The sequence below is a fragment of the Mixophyes fleayi genome, chromosome 1, assembly GCF_038048845.1.
Source record: "Mixophyes fleayi isolate aMixFle1 chromosome 1, aMixFle1.hap1, whole genome shotgun sequence".
In the NCBI taxonomy this organism is placed as follows: Eukaryota; Metazoa; Chordata; class Amphibia; order Anura; family Limnodynastidae; genus Mixophyes; species Mixophyes fleayi.
Window position 1 is genome coordinate 320,805,944 of NC_134402.1, and position 27,194 is coordinate 320,833,137.

The following is a 27,194-nucleotide window of genomic DNA, read 5'->3' on the forward strand; positions in this document are numbered from 1 at the left end:
CAGCAGCAGGCAGACTGAGACCTGTCACTCTTGAGATACATTATTGGCCGATAGTCGGGTGAATTCATACACACACTGCAGGATTGGAAGGTGATTGGTCAGCAAAAATTAAACAGTACGACCAACCAAACAACACGATTATCGGCACTTTGGGGCGACTTTAGATTATTGTGTAAGTATATACACTACACGATACCTGATCAAACAGTCGGATGTCGGCTAATTTGTCCAATTATTGGACGAAAAACCTGTAGTGTGTACCCAGCTTTAAGGATTACAGATGTATTAAACTGTATATTTATTAATTTAAATGTAAACATTTAATGTATAGGCGCTTTGGTGCCAGTTAATAACCGGCGCACGGCGCCAGAAACGGCTCCGTCCATGCGGTAGGAGTATAAATGTATTTATTTTCATATTTGTGTATTTATTTGTAATGCAATAGCCTTGTGTATGTAGGTACAAATGTATTTATTGCTGAGACAGAGCCAGGAGAAGAAATTTGTTTTTGTTTTCTGATACTGTCTGAAGGCAGGTAATCTTATGTTAATTAGACCTTTTCATCTCAGTGGCCAATATGTCTGTTTGGCCTGTATACACAGCAGGGGGCCGCTGCCTTTCTGTCCTGTGTGGCTTTTCATCTGGCATCTCAGATTCTGTCTGAAAAATGCAACCAGCAAGTTTTAGGCTATAACAAATTGCTGTAAATTTTGTTAACTTTGCATTGCATTTAAATTAGAGATGGTCACTGACCCCCGTGTTTTGGTTTTGGATTCGGTTTTGGATCTGGATTACCGTCGTGTTTTGGTTTTGGTTTTGGTTTTGCAAAACCGCCATTGCGTGTTTTGGTTTTGGTTTTGTTTGGTTTTGTTTTGCTATTTTTTGGGAAAATCCAGGTTTTTGGGCCTAAATTAACCCAATTTAGTGCTCCAACTGTTTTAGAGACAAGTAATCTAATTGTTGAGGTAATAAATCATCCAAAAAAACAGTTTAATTCTTTGTTGGTAGGCCTTCATTTATTCTACACACAAAACAGATTGTCTTCCTCTCCATCTATGCATATTGGCAATGCAGCCATCGTCTTTGGATGTATATTACACCCTACACTTATAGTTAAATATGTAAAGAAATGGAAAAAGACAGTTTGCTTTCTGTCTCTATAGGCCCCCCTCCACTTTTTTTAAAAAACAAAAAATTCAGCCATTATAGACTGTACAATATTAATTGACATGGAGAAATCCAGTTTGGTTTCTGTCTCTCTAGGCCCCCCTCCACTTGTATAAAATACCAAAAAATCCAGCCGTTATAGACTGTACAATATTAATTGACATGGAGAAAGCCAGTTTGGTTTCTGTCTCTCTAGGCCCCCCTCCACTTGTATAAAATACTAATAAATTCAGCCGTTATATACTGTACAATATAAATTGAAATGGACAAAGGCAGTTTGGTATCTGTCTGCATCAGATCCTCTCTACACTAGGAGTAAAATAGAAAACTATTCAGCAGTTATATAATCTAGAATATAAATAGAAATTGAGAAAGGCAATTTGGTATCTGTCTGCATCATAATCATCAACATCATCATTAGCGCCCTCGTCACCTACACAAATCTCCCCCTCATCCTCTTCTAATGCCAAAGTGGCATCCTCAATTTGGGTATCACCGGCTACACTTGCGCTATTAAGGCACACATCAGCAGAATGCTCACGATTAGATATCCCACTGTTGGATGGACTCTCCACAGGGATTGTTGTCATTTGTGAATCAGAGCAAATATTCTCCTGTAATGCCTCACTGTTATCTAGCAGCTCGGCTTTGACGCGTAACAGTAGTTGTGCACCAATTGTAGGCTGGGTAACTTTTTGGGATCTGCCACTAATAGCCAAAGGTGAAGGCCTCATTTTCTCTTTGCCACTGCGTGTGTAGAATGGCATGCTTGCAATTTTTTTTTTATCGTCACTTAACTTTTGCTCAGTTACACTTCTTTTTCGCTTCAATACAGTAAATTTTTTTGGGGTTTTTGTTTTTTGCACTAATTTGAAAACACTTTGTTGTTGGACATCGCCTTGGCCAGATGACGTACTGGGAACACTAACATCAGGACTGGTGACAGAACCTGGTTGCTCATTCAGATCATATGTGGACTGCTTTGAATCCATTCTGAGCGCAAACCACTGGGGAGTGCTAAAAATTATTTGGTAGATACTGCTGACATATATGACTTTTGACAGCCAGAAATATTAATGCACTATTAGGGAGGACACCCCAAAAGCACTGAGGAGTGCTAAAAATTATTTAGTATATACTGCTGACAGATATGACTTTTGACAGCCAGAAATATTAATGCACAATTAGGGAGGACACCACAAAAGCACTGAGGAGTGCTAAAAAATTTTGGGTAGATACTGCTGACAGATATGACTTTTGACAGCCAGAAATATTTATGCACAATTAGCGCTGGGGAGTGCCAAATATTAAGAAAAAATAATAAACCTCTATCCTCCTCTCTGCACTAGCGATTTTGGTTAGAGCAATTGCAAGAACAATATTGTATTCTCTGTCCCTGCTCTAATCAGCCTATGACTACACCCTGCTCTCTCCCTCTGTCAAATGGCGATGGATTGCTGTGGAGGCGTGTATTTATAAAGTTGAAGTATCGCTAGAACCGAGCCCCGAGATCCGACGACGTCACGATGACGTTCGGCCTCGATTTGGATTCGGAACGGGCGGGAGAGTACCGAGCTGCTCAGCTCGGTACTCGGATACCCAAAGTTCGGGTGGGTTCGGTTCTCGAAGAACCGGACCCGCCCATCTCTAATTTAAATCCACGTTTGGGGAACTAATTGCATCCTGATACTAAAATAACTCCGGCGTTGCGGAATCATCTAGGATCAGGGGGTGGTGTTGCCGCCTGTCAGACTGTTCAAAACTGCTCAAAAAAAAGCACTGTTTGACCATATAATGTATCATTTCATCTGTAACGCTTGAAAGACCGCTAGTACCACAGACTGGCGTGTAACTGTCCTCATTAGGACTACGTGAGCTAATAAAACATCCTTGCTTCAAGAACCTGCTTTGATGACTACTTACCCTGCTGTAATTCCTGTGACCACAGATTAGATCAAATATAATCCGTTCTCCAGCTGTTCTGAGGTTGGACCCCAGCCTGCTACCTGCAGCTTTGGCCAGGGTACCATTCACAGCAACCTTGGTCTAAAGGCAAGAGGTCAGGAGTACCAGCCCAGGTGTACCAGCAAGGCGGTACACTAGCGGCGACAGTTACCTAGAGGTTTTGGATGGCAGCCCCTCCTATTACGGTTAGAGAGTGCATTGGAGATAAAGAAAAAGGGACGGTGGCAAGGCAAGCCCAATCGGTCCCCATCAACACAACAGACAGGGTGGCATAGGCGGTTCATCCTGTCACACTGGGGTAGTGTTGAGGGCTTTGTAGGTAAGGGTGAGTAATTTGAATTGGATTCTGGAGGACAGGAGCCAGTGTAGGGATTTGCAAAGTAGTGCAGCAGATGTGGAGTAGTGAGAGATCAGTCTTGCAGTAGCATTTAGGATGGATTAAAGTGTGGATCTTTGGGTGTCAGAAATGCCAGATAGCAGGAACTGGAGAAAAAAAAATCCTGAACAGTGATATTCAACTCTTGGTCAGTTAACTAGGGACCGATAGCCAGGAGCTTTACAGTTTTTGCTCCGGGGTGGTTTGGAGCTGCTTTTCTTTGGTTTTACTTTTTCAGCGCTGGATAGAGAGGTGTTAAGTCTCACACTGATTACTGATCACTGGAGAAAAATGTTCAGTGTTCGATGTTCTTTCATACTTCGTTACTTCATACTTCTAATTGTGTTTTTCACTAAAGATTAATGAGCCCTATGTAAGCCTCAGTCCAGCAGTGAAAATGCACAACAGAACATAGATGAAAGAAAACTTCAAAAGTTCCCATGCCTCAGCTGTTTGGAATTGAAAATCCTTATTCCCTAACACCCAGCCTAGGACTGGGAGGAATAAATTGTGATATGGGTATGAAGTGTTACTCAATTGGGTGGGAAATAGGCATGCACATTGGTAAAGTCAATGTGGGTGTTTTTTTGGTGACATTCTACTGATTATTATTCTGTTGCCCCTCAAATCATGGGGCAGCACTTTAGGTCCTAAACATACAGGACCCATAAGATCAAGGTGACCAATGTAACACACACACAGTCCCCTTTTTAGATGACCATACCATTGTACAATTATTTTTTCCATAGACCATGTTTAATGTTTTGGTGTCAGGGGAATGGGTTGATCCAGAAAAACTCACAACTCACAGTAATTTGCAGTCCTTTACTCTTCCCAGGAAGACTGATGCATGTTACAGATTGACACACCCAGCTCAGAGATGATGCAACTTGCCTCTAATATTTTGGAAGCATCCTTCACCAGGTTAGCGGCCAGATCATAGGCCAGTTTAATAGTGGCCCACAGAACTCTGTGGCTCAAATTTTGTCCAGTGGACAGCTTAAAGGTCCCTGTCTACTCTGCGTTATCTATGGTAAAGCCATCTTATGGCTGAAACTGAAGAAGACCAAGAAGGACGCTACTGGAGGAAAAAGTTAATTGCATCCTCAGAATAAATCAAAATGAGTTTGCTTTTGCAGCAAGAACTGATTTTACTTCCCGGGCATCACTCAACCTTTGAAACCCCAGATAGTGCTGCCCAAAAAGAAGCCATTCTAAACAGGAGAGCTCTAAAGCTTGTGCCAGTGGTAAGTCTTCCTGATAACTGGCTAGGACCTGGGGGTGTGGATGTGGTTGGGCCCTGTCTTCTCTTCAACTCCTGGTCATGCTCCATGCTGACTCAGTGGGTACTCGCCATCATCAATCTGGAATATTGGATATCCTGTTAGGAGCTCCCTCTAAACAGTTTCTTCATTTCTCATGTTCACAGAGACCCAAAATGTAGAAATTCTGTTCCACTCAGCCATTCAAGCGCTACAGAATGCTGTGCTCTTTTATCATGTCTGGACTCATTACAGTGGAGAGGGTTCATTTTGGCTTTGATGACTCTAAATTTGTTCCACAGCGATTCAAGTCGGAGTTACTTTGGTGTTTCATACCATAAAGGATGCAGAATTTTGTGAGTCCCTAGATATCGAGGATGTTTAACTTTATAGCCGTCTATGGGAGGAACAGCAGCACTTTCTTTTCTTTATATCCAGAGTGCACACTTACAGTTTTGTGTTCTCCATTTTGGTTTGTTGTCCGCTTTGCAGGTCTTCACCAAACTCATTGCATCTATGAGGGTCCTTCTGTGTTGTCAGGAATTCATGATTGTTCACAAACACTTCTGGTCTTCCAGAGCATGCTGTTACTTGTAGTGCCCCAAGTGCTTGCACTGTATGTAGAGGAGTCCCAGTGTTGCTTCGCATTAGGCAAGCACTGTCTCGGTACAGGGGCCCATTTTTTTTATCCAGGTCCCTTCCCCACCATATCATGCCCAATGTTAAATAGTTTTGGCGCTTGTACAAAATGTAAGGTGGCAAAACCAAATATTTCACATCCAGTTTTACCATGTTGTTTGGCCTAAACCGCATACAGTTTATGGGTTTGCAAACCACCATAAAAGGGATGCAATTTAAATTTTCTGCCTCCAATCCGCAGAATACTAAATTCTGCAGTTTGGGATTAAAAATTGCATCCAATGTGTGACGGTTTAAAAAATGGACCAAAAACCACTTTAGTATATCTACAGCAGAAAGTGTAAAGAGTATAAGGCGGAGTGTCTATCCCAAGATGAGAGAATGTATGTTCCGATGCTGTTGTGTAAAGTGATGCGGTTATGGACTGACTGTTGTGCAGGAGGCAATATGTTATAAGAGTAATGCTTTATTTAATCAGAGGGATGGTCTGGTAACCAGTTACTGTGTTAGCTAGTTATACAGTGCTACCATGTTTGTGTGTTACTAAACATGCATGCAGACAACACCTGTCTGATGAACTGTCCACTGCGCCTGGGATGAAGAGATAATCCTGCATGTGGACATACAGTGGTGCTAGATAGTTTATGAACCTATTTGATTTTTTGCAGAAGTGTGGCCTGAAATGGTCATAAAAATAAAGATAACCCAAAAAGTGAAATGACATACAAAAGGATAGAGTTTTTCATTAATTTATTGCTCAAACTGATCCAACATTAAGGGGGAAATTCAATTTAACACGGTGTCTCCAGAACAGTCCACGGAGGCACATAGAGGTGATGTCAGGCAATAAATCGTCGCTCATTTTTCCTCGTTAGAGGACCCAGGTAAACTCTTAGAACTAGCGTGTGAGAGGGCTTCACTTATAGTGAGATGCCTTTCTCATAGAGAGTAATTATTCTCACATGTACAAGATGCTCCCTGGACTTATACTCAGAGTATTTTATCTTAGGTGCTAGATATTGATGAGGTATTGAGACTGAATCTATTAGTAGTACACCTTGCGGTATACAGAAGACAAACCAGGGAAGGGTAGAGGGCAGGCAGCGAGCTGGGATAACCAGAGTTTGATCAATAAAATACAACAAGGCGCATAGGGCAAAACAATGTGACTAAATGATTCATTTAGTCACATTGTTTTGCCCTATGCGCCTTGTTGTATTTTATTGATCAAATTTATTTTTAATGTAGTGGCATTTATTATATACTTAGGCTGCAAACGGGAGGGAGCGCTGATTTTGGGATAACATTATTTAAAAAGTGGGATAACCAGAGAGCAGGGATGGTCCAGAAACAAGCCAATTGTCGAGACAGGCAGCAGACAGAATATCCAGGGGCAGGCAAAAGGTCAGGCAACAGGTAATAACAAAGCAAACATCAGGCTTCACGAAGTGCAGGCACAGACAATATAAACGGGAAGGAGGTTAAACCCTCCCTGCTCTTTAAACTAATGAAAGCCATGCAAAGCTCCCTAGGACCAAGACCCCAACAACATAATAGGGTGTCCCAGATACTGGCAACCACCTGGGATGGAAGGGACAGACTGAGCGATGCTTGCAAAGAGGAAGTAGCATCCCTGCTGCATAGCAACCAGCTGGGACGGAAATACAGAGTGAGCCGTCACAAAGAAAAATTAGTGGAGATTCCTTACCGTAATAGGCAACAATGTGCGCAGCTGAACATCGCAGTGATGTCTGGCAGCACATTGGGTTGAATTGAATCTCCCCTCTAAATTTCTTTGTTGGATAAAGTATGTGAACCTATGCTTTCAGTAACTGGTGTGACCCTTATTTATCATCACACATCAGCTTGGAAGAATTTTGGCCCATTCTGACTTACAGAACTGCTTCAACTCACAGATGGTGGGCACATCTTGCATGAACAACCCATTTTTGGTTCTGCCACAACATTTAGTTTGGATTAAGGTCTGGGCGTTGATGCTGCTATCCCAAAATGCAAAGAATTCCTGCTTCAAACATTTTAGACTGACATGTTTAGAATAGTTGTATTGCTGCAACACCCACCTTCTGTTGATCTTCCGTTCACAGACAGATGACCTGACATTCCGCTGTAGAATTTGCTGGTGCAATCCAGAATTCATAGTTTCATCAATAGTTCCATCTATGATTGTAAGCTATCCTGTGGCAGTAAAACAGCCATGATACTGTCACTATCGTGTTTCCCTGTTGGGAAGAGGTTCTTATGTTGGGATGCAGTTTTTAGCTTGACATTTCTCATCTAAGCCAAAAAGTTCTATTTTAGACTGATCCGTCCACAGAACATTCTTTCAGATTCTTCTGGCTCATCCAGGTGGTCTTTAACTTAAGAGTGCAGCAATGTTCTTCTTGGAGAGTATTGGAGAGTCGTCATGGATCCTCGTCAGGAAGCAGCCGTCCAGACTGAAGATGTCGGGGTAAGTCTTGTCGGTGTAGTCCGCACCGTTAGGCTGTACCCCACCCTTAACAACTACTAAAAATCATAAAAGTTTCTCAGTTTCCTCTAACTCATTGCTTATGCGATATTTTTAACTATGCCCTCATGTTCATGCATCACATTCAAGCTATTGCAATTGCCTGACTCCTTTCACTTAACATTTATGTTTAGGTTCCTTCCTCAGACATAAGCAAGTCCACCAAATGGATTTTCAGGCCCCAATGCAGAAACTTCTTGGGGCCCTTTCCATAACTGCCAAAGGGAGAGTGGTCACACCAGACACTCCCCCAGGAAGGCCCAGACACCAGTACTTTGTACTGTACCTGCTCCCTCCCCCTCTCTCAGCACTCCCGAGCATAAGACTACTAAATATTTGTATATGTTTGTTTTTATCTCATGTTGACCATTGTAAGATCCTTTTTCTTGGTCTTTGCTGAACAGAATAGCTCCACTTCAAACTGTCACTAAAACTGCAGACAGACTTAGAAATGCCTCCTCCTGATCTTTTGGAACACTATTCTTATACCACCAGTATCTTTGTATACAACTCTTTAAACACTACCTGAAAACTCACCTCATCAAGTAATTGTATAAACTGACTCTGTAATACTTGCTTCACTTGCCTGGTCTGTTTAACACTTTTTAAACACATTCTTCTCCCCTCATTTAATGCTTTAACTTGCTTTGCAAAGCACATCTTAAATTCCAATCTCTGTTTACTATTAGACTGCTGGCTCTTTTGAGTGATGTCTAATCATGTCTCTGTATTGTGTAATTGTTATTCAAAATGAATAAGTGTAAATAACACTACTTGTCTCCTTGTCACAGGTGATGGTATATGTCACAAATGTCCTTATCTTACAACTAATTAGCTAGAACTTGTCAATTGTATGTCTTGCTAAGATTCTCTTTAGTCCATCAAACAATTGAAATTAAAGTGCAAAATAAATGGTCTCCAACAGAGCATGCTCCAAAAATTCAGCACTTTCAAACAAGTGCTTTGATTCTCCCATTGTGTTGTTTTGGAATGGTCTGAAAATATTACAGTCACTAGGTCATTGGTGCACATGTCACACTGTTTACAGGGACAAATATGAAAATCTGGTCAGGTAATAACACTGGAATAAAGAGTATGCACAAATTTCCTGCATTTTGGTCTGACCCGTAATTTTCACTGCTGTGATCAGCAGATGTGTGAGGCCTAGAGATCAACATACCCAGGGCCTGTAGTATTTTTAGGGAAAAATACAATTAGACGCGATGTTCTGAGGAACTGAATTCCCCCCTTAGAGCACTATAGGACTACGGTATGAGAAAATGCTTACAAAACACTTTTCTGAACAAGCTCTTAATTCAGATTCAGTCGAGCCTTTAACAGGCTCACTTTGCCATATACCGGTACGCCTTTCCCAAACCAGCCCTTTGCCAACTGTATCAACTGTGCACCAACATTGTGTCCCCGCTTATTGGAGGGTAGTCGCTGCCACAACTGGACTTCTTTACTGGCATCTGCAACCACTTAGGTTTCTTGGGTAGTGTGTGACTGCTGCAGCATCACTTTGCTAATCACTATGGCTGATTCCTTTAGATTATAGCAAGTACTTTTTATAGCCCTTGCTTTTGTTCCCCAGCTCAACAGAGTATAACTGCAGTGTCTAATTACATGTGGATAAGGGGACATTGTAGCTCATTATAAAATATGTATATTGGTTATTGTATATTGTTGATGTGGCAATGTCCTTTTTTTTCATTGTCCTTAAAGTGAAGCCAGGGGGTTATGGGTAGGGATCAGGTTGCAAGATACTGGTGAGGGGGGAGGCTAATTAGTATCCACTGTTCTCACAAGACTACTCCAGACGTTTGGTCTACAATCCCGGCAGGGTAGGTTTTATGGAAGTACAGCTCATCTCCCCTCCCCTCTCCAACCCCTTCCCCAGTCCAGGACTCGCCAATGTATAACAAGGAGAGGCCCAGGGGTTTTCCCAGGGAGGGGAAAGCACTGTGGAAATTTGACCTTAGCTATGAGGAGCCACTCCAGGAGGGGGGAATATATTCATTCTGGGATTTGATTCATGGAAGGTGCAGTGTAGTTGGTTTTGAGTTTTCACTCTCTACCAATGGACTACAGCTGCAACTAAGAGAAGAACTCAATGAGTCTTTAAGTCAGGACATCCAGGTGACTGTAGCTCCTTAAGCTAGTCGGGTAAGGGACAAATAATGTAGTAAACCTGCCTGGCATTTATTTACCTTGTGTACATAATAATCTAGTGATTGGTTTTTATTAAAATAAATGTATTGCTGTACTTTCTAACTGCATTTGCCTGAGTGACTAATCAAACCCTTAAAAGGTACTGGGTAGGCTTCCCTGGCCTAGGAAGGCACCCGTGGGTGGCCTGCCAGAGTGAAGTGGGTAGAATTGGGCCAGAAAACCCGCTATCTTCCCAGTGTTGTTTTTAATAGTTTATCCAATGAGTGTACCGCCACAGTTTTACAATGTGTGACAACCTGTTCACTCAGCCCTTTCAGAGATGGTATATGTTGTCATCCCTAGGCTTTCAACAGGACAGTGGGAGTAAAGTACAAAATTCATCAAGGGGTTAATCACACATGCATGTAGCCCCAATAATGTATGCTGGTCCTTTGTCCCTGTGTTTGCTGTTTATTGTCTCCGAGTCCCCATACCAACTATATCAGATTTAACCCAGTGTTCCTGTCCAGGCCAACCCATTAGTGCCTTAGCCAATGCACGCCAACGTCCACTGTCTCCAACTAAATTGATCTGGTTCAGAGCATGGGAATTTCCAGGAGGAGGATAAAAGACCAAGTGGAGGACACTTTTGGGTAAACCGGGGCTGGGAATTGAGGTTCCCACCTGGCTGACTTGGGTACAAAATCTGTGGGCAGCTGTACAGCAAGTAACAGTTGGTCATCATTTTTGGTCATCAATGCCATTTTTATTGGATCCAACTAGCCTGAGTGGACCTGGTCTTTCTTGCTATTAGAAACAGTGTGGGGGATATGAATGCCAGGGCATGTATCACCAATGGACAGACCGTTTTCCAGTTTGAGTTCCAGGATGAAACCAAAAGCTGGTGAAATTACTCATTTGTTGTTTGTGTATTTCGCTTATATGTTCTCATGCACTTTTATTATTTAGTGGGATTGTTGTGTTAGTTGTTGAAGACCTACTGGGGGTCAAAATAAACATGCTTTATGTTTGTCTGTATAAGTTGACATTCATACAACCGTTGGTAACTAGTCCAACTGTTCCTTAGTCCCTAATATGTGGATCGAGTTAGGCCAGGTTACCTAGCTGGTTTCCTCTCGGTTGTGTCTGTGTCCCCAGACATTTTTGTATTAGGAAGGAGATGTAATGTCTGTGTCCTCAGCTACTTTTGTATTAGGAAAGAAAACAGAGGTGTGTGTCCCAATAGACTTTTTTTTACAAAGAGATGAGTGCTAGAGGTTTGTTTTGTTATTACAATAGGTATGCATAATGCTCAGATGTTTATTAGGTAATCAGAGGTATATGTCCTATACAAAACAGAATTTAAAATTCTGAATTAATGGCCTTGTACTTAGCCAAAGGGATGAATATTTCTTGCTAATGCAACTGATTTAATAATAATAATTGTCCATTAATTTTATATGCAACAATTGTATTCATTATGACAAATCTTTAGCTATTTAGGGCATTGGTGGGTGAACCAAAGGATTTCCCATGTTTCAACAAGTTACGTGGTAAGGCATCTGCTGAGGTTTATATAAAATGAGGTACACTATTTTTCCAGAGAAGCCCCAGGAAACCATTGAAAGGTTAAATATTAGATGAATTAAACAGGATACTTGTCAAGATATAGTACCAATGAGCATTCCACAGCACCTACATGGTGCCCCAGCATCCTATGTCATCACTGGTGCTGATACTGGCAAAGGAGGGGATCAGATAAATAAGAATTTCAATTGATAAAGTATCTAAAGTTAAAGTGTATTTATCTTTGATCCTCCCATGTGCATTCTCATTTAGAGTTATATGTGTACACATACATAAATATATAGCTTTTAACATCCCCCTTATGCCTGGTGGAATCGTGGCGGGCAAGTGTTAGCTGTGTACGGTTATCCAGGCAGACATGGGAACATCAGCAGATACGCCTTTTAGGAGGATAGTACTGAGGTCTGTGATGACTATTTGCAGTACTATCTAACCACTTATCTCTGGTTAATTACATATTAACCCCTCTGACTGATAGTACTTAAATCATTAGTGTTGCGGCTATATTATATGAAGTTACAGTTGTCTATTCCCATTACTTATTTGACATTTCCATTTGGACTATTGTAGGAAAGAAGATTCCTATTGTATTTCCAAAGTGGGAAACAACAGATGTTTGTTTTTCATTTAATTGCCATTTTTATTTTGTGTTTAACATTTTATATTGAAAATGCGACCTTTGCATTTATTAATAACTGTCAGGACAATATTCACTCTTTTGACCCTTCATTACATTATTTTATTGTGCACAAGCAAAGTCATGTGACTTTAGCATTTATAACTAACATTTTGAAGCCACTATCTCTACAGTACAATGGGGCATAAGTATACACAAGTGTTATACCTGATGAATAAATGGAGCAAATGCTATTGTTTGTGAGATGAACACGTTTTGAGATGCATCCCATTGACTATATGCATGTAAATACGCTTTTTGCATTTTTTTCTACGTACATTCGAAGTACCATTGCATCCACCTCTAAATGAGCCCTTTAATACGTCTGCATCGCACTGCTGTAAGAAGAGAAGCTTTGTGTGTTATAGGAGCTGTTGAAAGCTCATTGGCTAATGTATTGGCTGTACATCATGTATGGGCCGAGCATTTTCATGGAGGACAAAGAGAAATAAATGGGAAACAGACTTTCTGGATATTTAGTAAGTACAAATCTCATTTTCACAAGTTAAATTCTCATTTTGTTGCCAAACCAAATTAAACATTGCTTCTCAATTCAACCTTTAAAAACTGCAGATCAATAACATAGTCTTTGTATAATAATTTTATTAATATATAACTATATAATGCACACATTGTTAAGCAAGGTTTTCAGGACTATAATAGTGCATTGTTAACTACTTAGAAGCCAAATGTAATTATTGCATACCTTACAGCTTCACCCATTTTACATGATACACAATGATCTATCTCTTTTTTTACTACTTATCTTCCTGTTGTATCCTGTGCTAAATTAATTGATGTGAAAGCTGGGGGGTTTCTTGGTGGAAGATCATTGTGTACCGGGTGAAATAGGTCACGTTGAAAGTTTTGCTATAGTACTGTAACAGTAACCAGCTGGAACAGAAAGTGCACGTGTGTTTGAAGTCTCAGTTTTATGATTGGTTGTGTATGGCTGCTTGAATGCACCTGTTTTACTTCCCTGAATTGTAATCTAGTTACATTCATTGATATACTGAAAAGGCATCTTCAACTAGAGGGTTTTCCAGGTTAGGGGTCTGCAGGCAATTTGGTTCTTTAGTGTTTTTACACTATTGAATATATTTTACATGTGTGAACTGTTTGTTAGGTTTTCCCATGGAAACTGCCTAGTTAGACTCTACATGACTTCTATACTTCTTGGATTATAATTATTGCAAGTTAAGCTGTCACTCATGCCAAACTCCTTGGATCCATGTTATATAGCTCTTGCCCAGTTAAATGTGACACTATTTGGTTGTCTTAAATACAATTGGAACAAAGTGCAGCCTAAAGCCTTTTTCGATCATCAAAATGTTTGCCATTAAATGTAAACTCTGCAACTGCATAAGCAGAAATAACAGCATGGACAAAAAAATTGATGATCCTTGGTTTGGACTGGATCGTTTAAGTACACTTTTTTTAATGTAAGACCACAGAATGTTGCCTCAATTCACTGAAGGATCCTGTATTTTTTTTTCTGCAAAGGGAGCTTGATTTTCCTCATAAAATACTTTTTTTTTTTTTTTTTTTAATAAATATGGACGGTTGAATTTTTACAGCTCTGATATAAAATGTTTATAGAAATAATAACCAGGTATGTTGTATTTTCAACCAATCTAAAATAAGATCATCATATTCCACTAAGCCTTCTAAATGTCAAAAAAATGCTTGAGACAACTGGTTATACCATGCAGAAGATCTTTGTCCGTCCACATCTCAAAGAGGGGTTAATCATTAGGATGACTTGGGCTGAATATTAATGGGTCATGGGATCTGCCTGCATTAATAATCAAGGCGTTACTCTTGTCGAACAGACCACATACACTGTTTAATTTGAATTGAATATAAAGGGAACTGCTAGAAATAAGCATTACATTTTTCTTCACTTTAACTTGCTCCTAATTAAGATTTGCATAATTAATCATTTAATTTATCTGGCCCTGTTAATGTGCTTGCTCAATCACAACACATATATCCCAATCTACTCTGTATGATTTCATTTTCTATTTTGAAAATTGTCGCTGGAGTTTTTTCTAAATCTATTCCCATTTGCTACAACCAAATTTATCATTACAAGTGAAAGAGATAATACAACTGTCATATTGTCATCACCCCTTGTGTGACCCTTGTTATATACCCCTTAAGTGTATTCTATGTGTTTACTTGTACATAGGTGTAATAGTTTATTAAGAAAAGAGTTTAACCACTGATCTAGAGAAAAGTGCAGAGCTGCTGTTGCTCCTCATCAAGCTAGTAAGTGGCTGGCTTATTGTCCATTTTCTGCTCAGCAGTACAGTTGGGTTCACCATGTCAAAGCAGAGTCTCTGAGATTGACAGTTCCAGAGTGGTATTCTTGGATCTATATTGACCTCTTTGGTGGCTCCAGCCATCTGTTTGCTCATGTCCTTAATAAACTAGTTTATTTCTCACCTTTCTTTGCTCCCTGAGAGGAATCACTCAATATCTGATCTGTACCAGAAGACTTCTCACTTTTCTCGGACTTACTTTTAATACTTCCAGTAGACTCCTTTGAGACATCTGTCTCTTGAGGTTTTTTTTGTAGCTTTGGACTCTCCTCTTTTTCTTTCTTTGCTTTAGGAGGATGTTCTGTCACTGGAGATTTTTCTTTTGTGGTTCTTTGCTCTGTTTTAATCCCTTTTTCTGGCTTCTTAATGGATTCATTTGTAGTACGTGGCTTTTCCTCTTCCGTTGGTGATGATTTTTCCTCAGCCTTAGTTGTTTTTTTCTCCTCTACTTTAGTTTGTTTCTTTTCTTCTTCCTTGGAAGGCTGCTTATCTTCTGCTTTAGCTGTTTTTTTCTCTTCCACTTTAACTGGCTTCTTTTCTTCTTCCTTAGCAGGCGGCTTATCCTCTACTTTAGCTGGTTTCTTATCTTCTACTTTAGCCGACTTCTTTTCTTCTCCCTTAGCCGGCTTCTTTTCTTCTTCTTTAGAAGGCTGCTTATCCTCTACTTTAGCTGGCTTCTTCTCTTCTTCCTTAAGTGATGGTTTATCCTCTGCTTTAGCTGGTTTCTTCTCTCCTACTTTAGCTGGCTTCTTTTCTTCTTCCTTAGCAGGCGGCTTATCCTCTGCTTTAGCTGGTTTCTTCTCTTCTACTTTAGCCGGCTTCTTTTCTTCTTCCTTAGCAGGCTGCTTATCCTCTGCTTTAGTTGCTTTCTTCTCTTCTTCCTTAGCAGGCTGCTTATCCTCTGCTTTAGTTGGTTTCTTCTCTTCTACTTTAGATGGCTTATTCTCTTCTTTCTTAGTAGGCTGCTTATCCTCTGCTTTAGCCGGTTTCTTCTCTTCTACTTTAACTGGCTTCTTTTCTTCTTCTTTAGAAGATTGCTTATCCTCTGTTTTAGCTGGTTTCTTCTCTTCTACTTTAGCAGGCTTCTTTTCTTCTTGCTTAGCAGGCTGCTTACTCTCTTCAACTTTAGCCGGTTTCTTTTCTTCTTCCTTAACTGACTGCTTTTCTTCTGTTTTAGTTGATTTCTGCTCCTCCTTTTTAGATGGTTTCTTCTCTTCTTCCTTAACTGACTGCTGTCCTTCACCCTTAGCTGGTTTCTTTTCTTCCTCCTTAGCTGGTTTCTTGTCTTCTAGCTTGGCAGGCTTTATTTCCCCTTCCTGCAACGGTTTCTTCTCTCCTATCTTAGCTGGTTTCTTTTCATCCTCCTCCTTAACTGGTTTATCTTTTGCTTTGATTGATGTTTTTACTTCTTGTTCTTTATTTTCTTCCTTTGATGCCTCATTTTCTTCTTTTTCTGTGTCCATTGTCTTTTCTTCCTTAATTTTACTCTTATCTTGCTTTTCCTCTTTCTTTGTAGATCCCTCACCTGGCTTTGTTTTATCTTCCTTTTTAGCAGGTTCATGCTTTTCTTCTTTGCCTGTTATCTTTTCCTCATTTTTAGAAGGCTCTTCTTTCTTTGTCGGTCCTGTTTTCACATCCTTCTTTAAAGGCTTTTCAACTTCTTCAGCTTGTTCATCTTTCTTTTCTTTATGTGATGCTTCTGACTTTTCTTGTGTTTTAGCTGGATGACTTCCCTCCTTATTTTTGTCATCCTCTTCTCGTTTTACCACTACTTTGTCTTTTTCCTCTTTCTTTAGTAGTTCTCCATTCTCAACTTTTCCTTTTTCTTTGTTGGCTGAATCTTTCTCTTTTTTCTCATTTATTTCCTTATCTTTTACTTTTATTTCAGGGTCTTTCTCTGTGATCTTGCTTTTCTCCTCATTTCCAGGCTTCTTTATTTGTTCATCTTCTGCTTCACTCTTCTCTTCCTCTTCATGTTCACCTTCTTCTTTTTCCTCTGCTTCCTCTTTTTCTTCCTCTACTATTTCTGTCATATCACTCTCCGTTTTTTCCTCTGAAGGTTCTTCTGGTGTTTTCTCTCCTTCTGACTCAGGTTCCTTTTCTGGAGAGGTGATTGTTTCCTCTTCCTCTGTCACCTCTTCAGTCACATGAGTTTCCTCTGTCTGTTTCTCCACAATTACAGTTTCCTTGTCTGCCTTTTCCACAATCTTGATTTTTTCTTCCCTTTTCACCTTAATGTGCTTTGGTGTGGTTGGGATCCTCAGGGGTCTTTCATCAAATGGAAAATGGTCAAAGCTGGTTCCAATTCGACATTCCTCTCCCTCCAGTAGCTTTCTATGAATAAATTATACAAAATTATACCATACATGTTAATAATTAGATTAACAACAATAGTTTGATTTGTGTCAACCTGTAAAACACATATCACCTGGAAATAGTTGTATAGCCATATTTAGAATTGTGCTGCCATTACTCCATATTGATTAGCTACATGGATCTTAATCCATGAATGGTCCATTGTTACCTAGATCATTTGACTCAATAAAATACTTATATCTCAATTTATTTCCTTCAATATTAGCCCCTACATTTGTAGTCTTATTAGTCACAGAGCTAAGAGACTCTACAGCTCTCTATATAGTTAGATTTAAAGCTCACCATGAAATTTTACATTCAGTTGTCTGACAATGACTATTTGAAGTTAATGGACCTTACTTAGGAAGCTTACACAAAGATCTCTTGGCTCACTGAGAAATATTTGCCAAGCTGAACAGCAAATTGTGATTCATATTTTACCAGTGTGTGATGTCTAATAGTGGGAGCTGGGTATGCAGTTTAACGAGTTTACACTTCCAATAGGAGTAAATAATGATGGTGCAGAAAAATGTTGCATATTTCCTTTAATAAGCATACAACACAGTAACAAAGAAAAATAAACCTTACAGATGCATAGCCTTTTTGCCAGTTATACATCATTCTTCATATGGAGCACATTGCAATAACATCACTGCATAGTGCTTCCATAAAAAATTCAGAACAAGAAAATATACAAATAGCCCAAACTGGTGCCTCTGTGTGACAATGGTGTCCTGGTTCAGATTTGCACCAGCATCCATGGTCTTTTAGCATGACAGATCTGATGGCTATTAGTAGTCTATATGTGTATAATACTGAGCTGTCCTTCCTTACTCATCCTTCATTGAAAGTTGAGTGAAGAAGGACTGAACCTAAAGGTTCCTCTGGGTCATTTCATTTGGTTCTAAGAGAATATTTCAGCTATGGCTGGCGTCTTAAGTCATTGCTACGGCTGGATTTATTTTTTGGAGCAAAACATTTTTTTATTCGTATAGAGGTGGTTTCTCTCATATATAGGAAATGCCTGTGATTGTTAAACTACTTCAGAAGTGAGATGCACAGTCAAATAAATAATGATAGTCTAAAGGAAAAGGCAACACTGAGTTCTATTAGTACTTTAAACCAAACTTAGAGGTCCACAAGCTTGAAGTGTTTGCATATGTATAACCAGCCTAATTAAATCTTAACTGTATATAGGGATGGAAACTCTCCAACAGAGAGAAAAAATGAAGATAGGGGCTGTTGGATGGTCTTGTAACAGGCCAGAAGGGACACCTTTCTGTCACCAATAAATATACGATTTTGAAGTCTAGTCATGCTGCACAGTAGTATTCATTACACAGAGAAAATAAAAATATGTGAGCTATACTTAATTTAGTCCTAATTCAGATAAATAATAATAATAAGGGTCAAATACCAGATACAAAATGCCCATTAACAGCCTCATATTTCTCTTGGAGTAAAAAACTGAAAAATGTGTTCAAATAAATAATGATTTCCTATACCACATGACAATATGCTGACAATAACTGAAGGGATAAAAAAACTATATAAAGCTAGCCGCATATGGTACAATCAGGTTGTTTGGCCTTCTAAGCAGGGGTAGCAAGGAATGCTCCCCCTAACACAATTGTAGTTAAGAATGGCACCCTAACGGCCAGCTGTCCCGGGAGTTAGCAGTAAAGCAGAGCCTAATCATTAATTTAAATCAATAGGAATGGGGCGCCTGTATTTTCCGGCATGACTGGGTCAAAGGATGCTACGTCTGAAGTGAGGCACTGTAATGCAGATTCCACTGCTGCCTCTCTATTGCTGTGTGACATGCATTGCGCGTGCGAGCCTGATGGCGGGGTGATCAAGGAAGCCGCATCTGAGGAGTGAGGTTACAGGCTCTCATTTACAATAAAAAATAATTCAGAATTTTCTTGACTGAATGACCACTATTAAAAACAACTTGTGCCTATTTTGGGCACGTATGTGTGTAGCCAAATTGCAAAGATCTGGTAATTCTGGCACCGGGCCAAGTTAATATATTTCACTATCCAGTCACCAAGTTCAGTCAATGATCTTCCAAATTTGTCAGTGGTCATCAACAGACCCACAGTTCCACTCTGACAGCTCAGTTCTGATCTGTCATGATGGGGCCATTCACGGTGCAACAGTTGGTTAACCTGACCAAATTACTCACTTGGCCAACCAAATGTGAGGCTACTGCGGTGACACAAATAGAAATATGCAACCCTATTGCTGTAAATTTATTTTTGAAAAAGTGTTGGTACTGTTAAAATAAAATATAACTGTTCAACTCCATAAACTGCATGGCATCTTGTGGCAATTAGATGGTTAATGTTTTACTCTGCCGATAAGTTTAATTATGCAGAAAGCAGCTTTTAGTAATGTTTGGAAGAACACAAAACTTAAGTGTAGAAGACACTTCTTGCTTTCCTGGGAGGGAGGTGTAGAGGCTCTGTACACATGGCTATCTGGTGGCACCTGCCAGTAGGGTGGCATGCTGCATATTGCCAATCTGAAAATGGCAAATGCATGATATGTTACAGTGAGGTCTTGAACAGGATTAGTCAATGTCAAGGGTTCATCTACAGCCTATCCTATCCTTCCACTGGAGTGGAGAAGAGCAGCAGAGGCTGCTGCTACAGTCTCTAGTAAATACGTTATTTTAGCTACCAGTATTATTTGAGAATGTAAGGTGTGTATCATGTGAGGGGAGTCAACTGCTATTTTTGGAAGTTAAGTGATGCAGCCAGCAACACCAAACTTGAGAAAGGAGCAGAGGGTGCAGCTCTCTTGTTATATAGTATAAGTAAAGTGTTGTTCTTCAGCCTTTTTAAACAAAAAAAAATAAAGACTTCTCTAAGTATAAGTTTACAAACCTCTACAAATTATTTTGTTGCTGTTTAACTTTCATCAAACTCTAGTGGTTATAAACTATTTCTATTGCTGCATTACTAACTTCTAATCCTGAGCAACGTGTAGTGATTCCCTTTGTTCATATACTTGCACCTTATTTACAGATGTTTTACTAAGCTTTTTTTTTTTAATATAAAACTTTTTTTTTTATAAATACAACAGTTCTAACCATAGAACATATTATCAGCTTCGAATGTTCAATTAGAATGCATTTTTATTGTGAAACCATTGAATGTTATGAGAGAGTATTAAATGGATGCTTCCAGAATTAGGAACACACACACACAATTTTAAAAACACAATTAATCTAAATGTACTAATAACCAAAATCTTACTTTCTAATTACTTGATATCAAAATTTGGCAAAAACTGATATAATTGGTAATATTAAGAAAACTGTCAGAACATGTCAATAACATGTTATCTACATTTGTTTAAACATGAAGATTCGACTTAACCCTTCACTGACAGTCAGTGTATTTCTGATGTCATAGAACTCATCAGTCTCGTTATAGTACAACACGTTTGTTACCTGTAGGCAGCAATCTCAATGTCCAAGGCCATCTTGACATTCAATAAGTCTTGATACTCTCGGATCTGAGCAGCCATTTCCCATTTGGTGTTCCTTAGCTCATTATCCAGCTGCTGCAGGGTTTCCTAAAAGGTAAGGTGTTTAATGGATCGGTACACTTTACACAGAAACAAGCTGGAATTCAGTGGTAAAAACGTAATGTAATTTATCATGGGGGTCAATTTATAGGTGAAGCAGTGAGTAATATAGTCTTTGTCATTTAACATGGGATAATAAATAATTATATTTGAAATATATAGAGTATTGAAATATCTAGTGGCTCCCTTAGAATTATATTTGGTATAAATAATAGATATCATATATAAAAATACAAATAGTGTGCATAAACTGTGAAATATATTCTTATCTTTGGTGCTTAGAGATAACATCACTTCTCTATGTGGTGCTTAAGGATATGAGAGAATGAGAAAGATAATATATTTCACATTTGTTGCAGCCTTTTGTATAACAAATAAAAGACCTGAGATTCCACTGCCCACAATACACCCAGTATGACAGGATGTAGCCTGCATATTAGGGTGTACCATGCAATTCAAGTCCTCACATTTTGTGGGGCATTTAATTTTAACCATTCAATGTACTTTTGTATGCTAGAAAAACACCCCTAGAAACTAAGACAACTCATTACCGGTTTATGCGTTAATGAAAGCGTTCATAAATTAATGTGGAGATAGACTGTAAAGCTGGGTACACAATACAGAAAATTTCTCCCAGTGAGACATCTGTAACGATTTTACTAAGGACTGAATGTCCCGATCAGCATGCTGATTCATGTGTACACACTTACACAATGTACCGTCAGATCTGTGCTCTTCATCTCTCATAGCCATCTGCTGAAAAGATCGTGCCTCTGTAAACTCTATTGAGATCTGCCTACACTGCTGGCAGTGAGTCTATACACACTGCAGAAATTGGCCAACATTGTTCCATCGTTTATAGTGATTTTTAGTCAGTTTATAAAAATGAAACAAATGATACGATGTGCTTTGGTATGATAAAACATGACCGTGGGTGACTTTTTGTTTAACTAATATTCACTTTTCGTCTATATATCATCTGATAAAACATAAGAAATATTTGGAAATGTGTCTTTATTAGATGCAGGAAGGACAGACAGAATAAAGTTCATTTACTAACTGCAAAATATGCGAGGGTGCAATACATATCTATTCGTGCAAATGCATCTAATTATCTGCATCACCCATTATAAGGAGCAGACATACAACAGGCCGTAATTCTGGCTTTAGGAACCGCCCTAGTAAGCTCACTCTGCTAAACCACCTTACAGCTTAACAGGGCATGCTGGAAAAGCATAGCTGAAAAAATAAAAAGTCACTTCAAAGTCCATCCTATTACCACTATATTACCATTAATTTTATTTGTTCTCCCCCCCCCCCTCCACTAAAATACTTATCAGTTTAGCCCATTTATGTGTGTAATTAACAATGAGTATAAAAGGACATCGGGATCATCGTAATTACATGTCACTTTTGTGTGTTTTAATGTTTTCATTAAAGTGGTCAAGATGTGTCTAGAAATGCTCTTGAAGGTTGCAAATATCATCCCTTTGAAAGTATAGGTGAAGGCTCGGTTTCCACCACCCAAACATGTGTAAATAAAGGTTCCTCTGCAGGGCCACCATCAGCGGGGGTACAGGGAGTACTGCAGTATGGAGCCCAGCAGCAGAGTGGGGCCCCATCACCCCTAGGCTCAAACAAATTTTATGGGGAGGAGGCATCTGCAGTGAATTAAGGGAGGTAGCGGACACCATTTGTAGGCAGCAGCTTCTCCTGAGATGTGAGAGGTGCTGTGGGGAGAGACCTCTGCGCGTAATTAAAAATGCAGCAGTGGGCCTCCTAGTAGGCAGCATGTCTGCATCCACTCCCAAGATGTCAGGGCCCCACAGCTGCCTCCATTTGCTCCAGTCCTAGCCCCCCCAGGTGCCGGGCTCCCAGACAGAGAGCCTTGACAAAGCAGATAGACTCCCTGCAGTATTGCTGACGTCATATAATTAATAACATCACAGCGCTGTCAATAGAGGGGAGCCGAAAGGTGACAGCTAGAAGACGCAGAGAGGTAAGTAAACTACTGCAGAGGTTAGATGGAACCAGGGATGGGGGGTGACTGTGGAGAATCGGGGGAGGCAAATGTTGGCTAGAGAATAATTTGAAATGAGGGTGGGGTAAGAGAAGGAAGGAGGGGGGCCCTGCCTGTTACATTTGTACTGGGCCCCACAAATTCTGGTGGCAGCCCTGCTATCTCAGTTTAGTTGCTGGACCCAGAGATTTCAGCTGTCATTGCTGTTGCTAGCTCTGTTCCTCCTTTGGTGATCTTTGCAGCTTCCTTGTTGGAACTGTTGGCACAACTTCTGCGTACATGAGGAACAAGTGTCCTGGCTCTGTGTCCACCAGCGGCCATGGTGTCAACAAAACATTCTGGACACACAGCTATGCCAAACTGGCAGATAACCACTAGAATTGCCCATGCAATACAAAAATGAAAGCCTTCTCAAGAACCAGAAGTGGAAGGAGGTTCAGCTTAGATAAATGGTGAAGAACAGTCATGCTTGTTACAACTGACTATCTTAAGATTTCTACAATGACTAGGTTATCTTTCATGTCTCACAACATTCCATACCGCAACATTGGTAGCCGCATAGAAATGTCACCAAAAGCTGCTCTAATTTTGGTGCCTTACAATGTTTTTGCATTATAGAGCAGTCACACACATCGTCCCAACTACCAATTACAATGGTTAATCGGCTAACGTATGTATCAATATTTCCCTACGTTTGGTCGGGGCCATATTTTCCTTCTGTTTCATGTCATTGTATGTTATCATTATTTGTATCATGATCTCCTAAATGAATGGTGCTGCATTATATTTAGCGCTAATTGCCGGTGCTTTATAATTAGAGGATAATAGCAATAATAACTTGGAATCTCAGAGCCTTAACCATGAGAGTTGTTACCTGGTAAGATGCCATTTCTGACTGGTGTCGATCCTCCAGATCCATGCATTGCCTCTCCAGGGATTGCTGGGATCCTTTCAGAACCTCTAACTGGGTGATTTGACTCTGCAGCTGATGCCGATAGCTGGTGATTTCATCACTGGCAGAGCGTATGGCTTGAGTATTCACATGGGAGGCCTCATTCAGTTTCTCCAAATGTACTGTTAATAGAAATTAAGTAGATAATATAACAAAGTGATAAAGGAGAAATGTCCTAGATCTCCCATGCAGTGGCGGAACTATCATTGGTGCAGCAGGTGATGTGCACAGAGATAATGGGGCCCGCTGCACGGGGAACAAGCGAGCTGTGGGCCTTGGTTCCCTGCACTGGGGCCCACAGCTCACTAGTTCCACCTCTGCTCCCACGCATACAGCTGGTTTTCATGGTGGGGTGTGTAACCTTTGTGATAGAAAGATATTGTAAATGATATTAGCCGCCTATGGCTATTGGGGCTGAATTTCTGAGCATCCATTAAAGGAGAGAAGCCCAAGACAGTGGAAAGTGTACGGAAGTGATACAAGACTGCTGTGTTCAAGCTCAATGAAGCAAATGTGAAATATGCATAGGTCAGTGCAATACCATCTTACACTGACACCTTTGCTCACTCCTTCCTATACATGCAGATGTAGGCTCATTATAGACATTTTTAACATACTAAAGGAAAAATATAAAGTTTGAAACTTCTTACAGTATACCATCTAGTGACAATTGGATGATCACTGCCAACAAATTACACTGATTGTGAGCACTGGTGAGTTATATATACAGATTAAAGGAAAGTTTGACGTCATCTCACTTTCTGCTGTATTTTTCCTCTGGATAAAAGCAATTTAAGGCTACCTCTGCTGGTGATATTGCCATAATAACAAGCAACAAAATAGACACCAAAAGTATTGGTAAGAGTTATTTTGGTGGAAACCTACGGTGAAACAATGACATTTTAACCATTTAAAAAAAATAAAAAACTTGTGAATGTATGGTCTGAATTTTTTCATTGTTTCCCCTTTCAGTCCTGTACAGTTATAAAAAAAAATATTTCTAATAAAGATCACAATAAAACAAACAGGGTTGGAAGTATAACAGCTCCACTTTATAATGCTTTATCATTCAGATGGGCCATCTATCATGTCCAGTGCAGCACGGCTGCTCAGCTGACATTGCTCTGTCCAGTACTGCAGTGTATAGCTCAATGGCAATGTGACTCTTCAATATGATGCTCGATTGCTGTTTAGATTTGTTGCAATGCAGAAATGTTAAGCATGACTTTATTTGCAGCCAGTGTGCTATTGGCCAAAAATCTCTATACACTAAATTATTACATAATCAGAAATGCCAGCAGGTAATTCTGGCTTAACAAATATATCATAAAAAATATATGTTTGCCATTTTCTATGGGAAAAGATGTTTCTAATAAAAAAATTATAAAAAATAAATAAATATATATGTTTGCAATAACTTTACATAAAATGTTCATTTTACTTTACATTGATATTTCAATGAAGATTGATGACTATTTAAAGGATTGAAAAAAGGGCTTCACATTTTAAATAAAAACATTAGCAAATATATCTTTATAGCAAGAGGTATATGATTTAGCATTAGAAACACTGCGTCATCTACTGCCTAATACTGTACAGAATAGGATGGAGGGAGAGGGGAGGTGCCGAGACTAATATAGATGCCAACCATGACTCAGGAATTTCATGTACTCACAGGTAACCTCTTCATAGCCAGATGGTAACATAACATCCATTAGTCTGTGCTTATGGTTATTTCTGTGATAGTCAATTTCCCATCACAGACAATAAGATACATGTCAAATGACTAATATTACCCCCGATGAGTTAATCTGTACAATCTACTAGTTTTTAATTAGCTGTTAGCAAGAAAAGAAGACTGACATTGAACTACAGAAAAGAGAATAAAAGTTTACACCACTGGTGAGAAAGTTTCAAAGTATTACAATTATTTCTAGTCTGCATTAAGCAGAAGGCTTAATCTCTGAACTGTTCTTACTATATTACTAGATTACCAATTTACAGTGGTGAAGTGGGCAGCAATTCAGGCACTATGAGTATGGGGATGTTTTTTTGCAGCAGTGCTAAAAGACCCAGCCTAGTTTTAGTTTAGTGGCTGAAAGTTAGAATATATATAATTTTCACTATTGTTTGCTTTTGTGGGTTATTTTTCAACCCACCCCACTTACCTTGGAACCAGTCTTGGGTCTGTAGGTTGTTTCTGCCTATGTAGCCGTCCAACTGTGTTCTGATCTCCTTCAAGGCTGATGCCAACTCCATCCCAGACACCTCTTCTAACTGCTGTGTTGTCACTTGGCTCCCCTGTATCTGCATAAGCATCTCCTCCACATCCTCTTGGTGACTATTGCAAAGGTGGGAAACTTCATCCTCCAGAGCCTGAACCTTCCTTCCAATCTGATCACTCTCCAGGCTGCAGTCCTGCAGGTACTGCCTCAGTGACCTCTCAGCAGCCACAGCCTCTTCCTTCAATCTCTCCTCTTCTTGGGTCTTCACCTTCAATAACTCAATATCCTCATTCAGTCGATCCCTTTCCAGCACTTCCAGACCATTGTCTGAATTGATTTTCAAGAGCTGGTTGCGCATATCTGTGATCTCCCTTCCATATAACTGCCCAATAGCAGAGATTCCAGTTTGCTGCTTCCTAAGAGCTGTTGCCTCTTGTTGTAAGTTATGGTTCTGTTCTTCCAGCCTCCGCACCTTCTCTATGTAGCCAGCGAACCTCTCATTTAACCCCTGCAAGGCCTCTTTTTCATCCCGTGGCCCATTTGAGGGCTCAGGACTTTCACTGTAAGATGGGGCACTCCTGCGACTCCGAGTCTGGGTTTGGAAACTGCTGCTGCCACTGTGTGTGAGGGAGACGGAGCTAGACCGAAGGTAGGCATCTCCTGTGGGTCTGCGATAAGTAACAGGACCCATTGACCGATCCAAGCTAAAGCCGAGCATGGTAAATTAGTAGAGACAGGTAGGTGGAGGTCAGAGAGAGAAACGTGGGGACAAAGTCAAAGAGAAGTTACATGCAGGGAATAAGAGGAAAAATGATTAAATGGTGAGAGAAAACCAGGCAGAAGGAAATTCAGAGATGAAAGTAATTGATCATGCACAGAAAGAAAAAGCTACATAAATGTAAGGAGCTGTCCAGTGCCTGTGAGTGTGATGCACACACAGTGAGGGAGATGCAGGGCACTGCGGCAGATAGAGGACAGCATAAGCTTTTATACTGCAGCAAACTTCTCAACTCAGCAAAGCAGAGACACCACCCCTGCATCATAATCATCATCTTACACGCTGACTCGCGAGCACAGGAATCCAGATTGACATCAGAGCACAACATCAGCTCTATGTGCAGCATTGTGCATGCAGAGATGGAGAAAGGGTTTTATACTTACCTAGGCTACATTCTTTACCATTATATGCCATCAAACTGAGCTGCAGTGTTTATGGATAATAAAATATATGCACTATATAAATGTTATCCCACATTAGAGAAAAAGTAGCATGAATGGCTCTGCTAAAACCCAGCATATAGCTCACAATAAATACTTAATTATGAAGGCAACACAGTACTGATCGATAACCCCTCTGTAAGGCAAATTGAT

At 39.9% G+C, this 27,194-nt stretch overlaps 1 protein-coding gene across 1 annotated transcript; it reads right to left on the reverse strand.

Moving 5' to 3' along the window:
• Window positions 1-12,936: 12,936 nt before the first annotated feature.
• Window positions 12,937-26,776, reverse strand: NEFH (neurofilament heavy chain). The gene is made up of 4 exons (XM_075213474.1): window positions 25,767-26,776; window positions 23,521-23,720; window positions 20,490-20,614; window positions 12,937-17,008 (listed from the first exon to the last, which is right to left on the reverse strand). The coding sequence occupies exons 1-4, from the start codon at window positions 26,539-26,541 to the stop codon at window positions 14,788-14,790; spliced, it is 3,321 nt and encodes a 1,106-aa protein (XP_075069575.1). The 5' UTR covers window positions 26,542-26,776; the 3' UTR covers window positions 12,937-14,787.
• Between the last annotated feature and the right edge of the window lie 418 nt (window positions 26,777-27,194).

Excerpts from the sequence above, each read along its gene's own strand:
- NEFH (XM_075213474.1), bottom strand. The coding sequence starts at position 26,541 with ATGCTCGGCTTTAGCTTGGATCGGTCAATGGGTCCTGTTACTTATCGC. Across the intron at positions 20,615-23,520 it reads CAGAAATGGCATCTTACCAG|GAAACCCTGCAGCAGCTGGA; the intron begins GTAACAACTCTC and ends CTTACCTTTTAG. Across the intron at positions 17,009-20,489 it reads ATTGAGATTGCTGCCTACAG|AAAGCTACTGGAGGGAGAGG; the intron begins GTAACAAACGTG and ends ATTTATTCATAG.